This window comes from Penaeus monodon, chromosome 31 (genome assembly GCF_015228065.2).
Source record: "Penaeus monodon isolate SGIC_2016 chromosome 31, NSTDA_Pmon_1, whole genome shotgun sequence".
NCBI lineage: Eukaryota > Metazoa > Arthropoda > Malacostraca > Decapoda > Penaeidae > Penaeus > Penaeus monodon.
In genome coordinates, this window is record NC_051416.1 from 32,535,934 (window position 1) to 32,536,571 (window position 638).

At 42.9% G+C, this 638-nt stretch overlaps 1 protein-coding gene across 1 annotated transcript in view; it reads right to left on the reverse strand.

Moving 5' to 3' along the window:
• LOC119593179 (cytochrome P450 2L1-like) overlaps nt 1-638 on the reverse strand; it is a 6,738-nt gene continuing 6,100 nt past the window's right edge. Inside the window, exons 10-11 of the mRNA XM_037942158.1 lie at nt 469-627; nt 1-255 (exon numbers count right to left, since the gene is read on the reverse strand). Coding sequence (XP_037798086.1) covers nt 83-255; nt 469-627 — 332 coding nt within the window. The 3' untranslated portion in view covers nt 1-82. The remainder of the gene's footprint in view (nt 256-468; nt 628-638) is intronic.

The window sequence follows — 638 nt, forward strand, 5'->3', positions numbered from 1 at the left end:
AATTTATTCATCTTTTATGCACTCAGAGAGAGAAGGAGAGATGGGGGAGAATAGAGAAACGGGTGTCCTGTACCCTCACACACTAAAACCTAGCCTTTGCCTTGACCGTATACTTTGGCGTCGCACTGAAGAGTGGGTTATGGTTTGTTATTGGCTCTGCTTCCACGTCGTAGAAGTGGAAGCGCTGCATCACACAGGCGAAGAAGAGGAAGAGTTCGAGGCGGGCCAACGGCTCTCCCACGCACTGCCTCTTGCCTGGAAAGTCGGATTTCTGGTTCTAATATACTTGTCGAATAAGAGGAAAGATCATGTGTCCAAATGCAGATACAGTTGGAAATGGTGTATTGGTATTTAAATGCGTCTTTTATGGATCCATATCGAAAAAAATATTCTAATTCAGCTGGTGATAATTATTTAAAATAAGAATTCTGAATATATAACAGGCACAGCTTTAGAAATGTAATATACCCGATCCAAAAGGCATAAAGGCCTCATTTCGTTTGTATTTTCCCTCATCATCAAGGAAGTTCCTTGGGTCGAACTCATTAGGGTTCTTCCACAAAGCTGGGTCCTTTAGGCAGTCCTCCATGTTGGCGATGAGAATTGTTCCTGGGGAAACGGCAAAGATTCTTAACAAG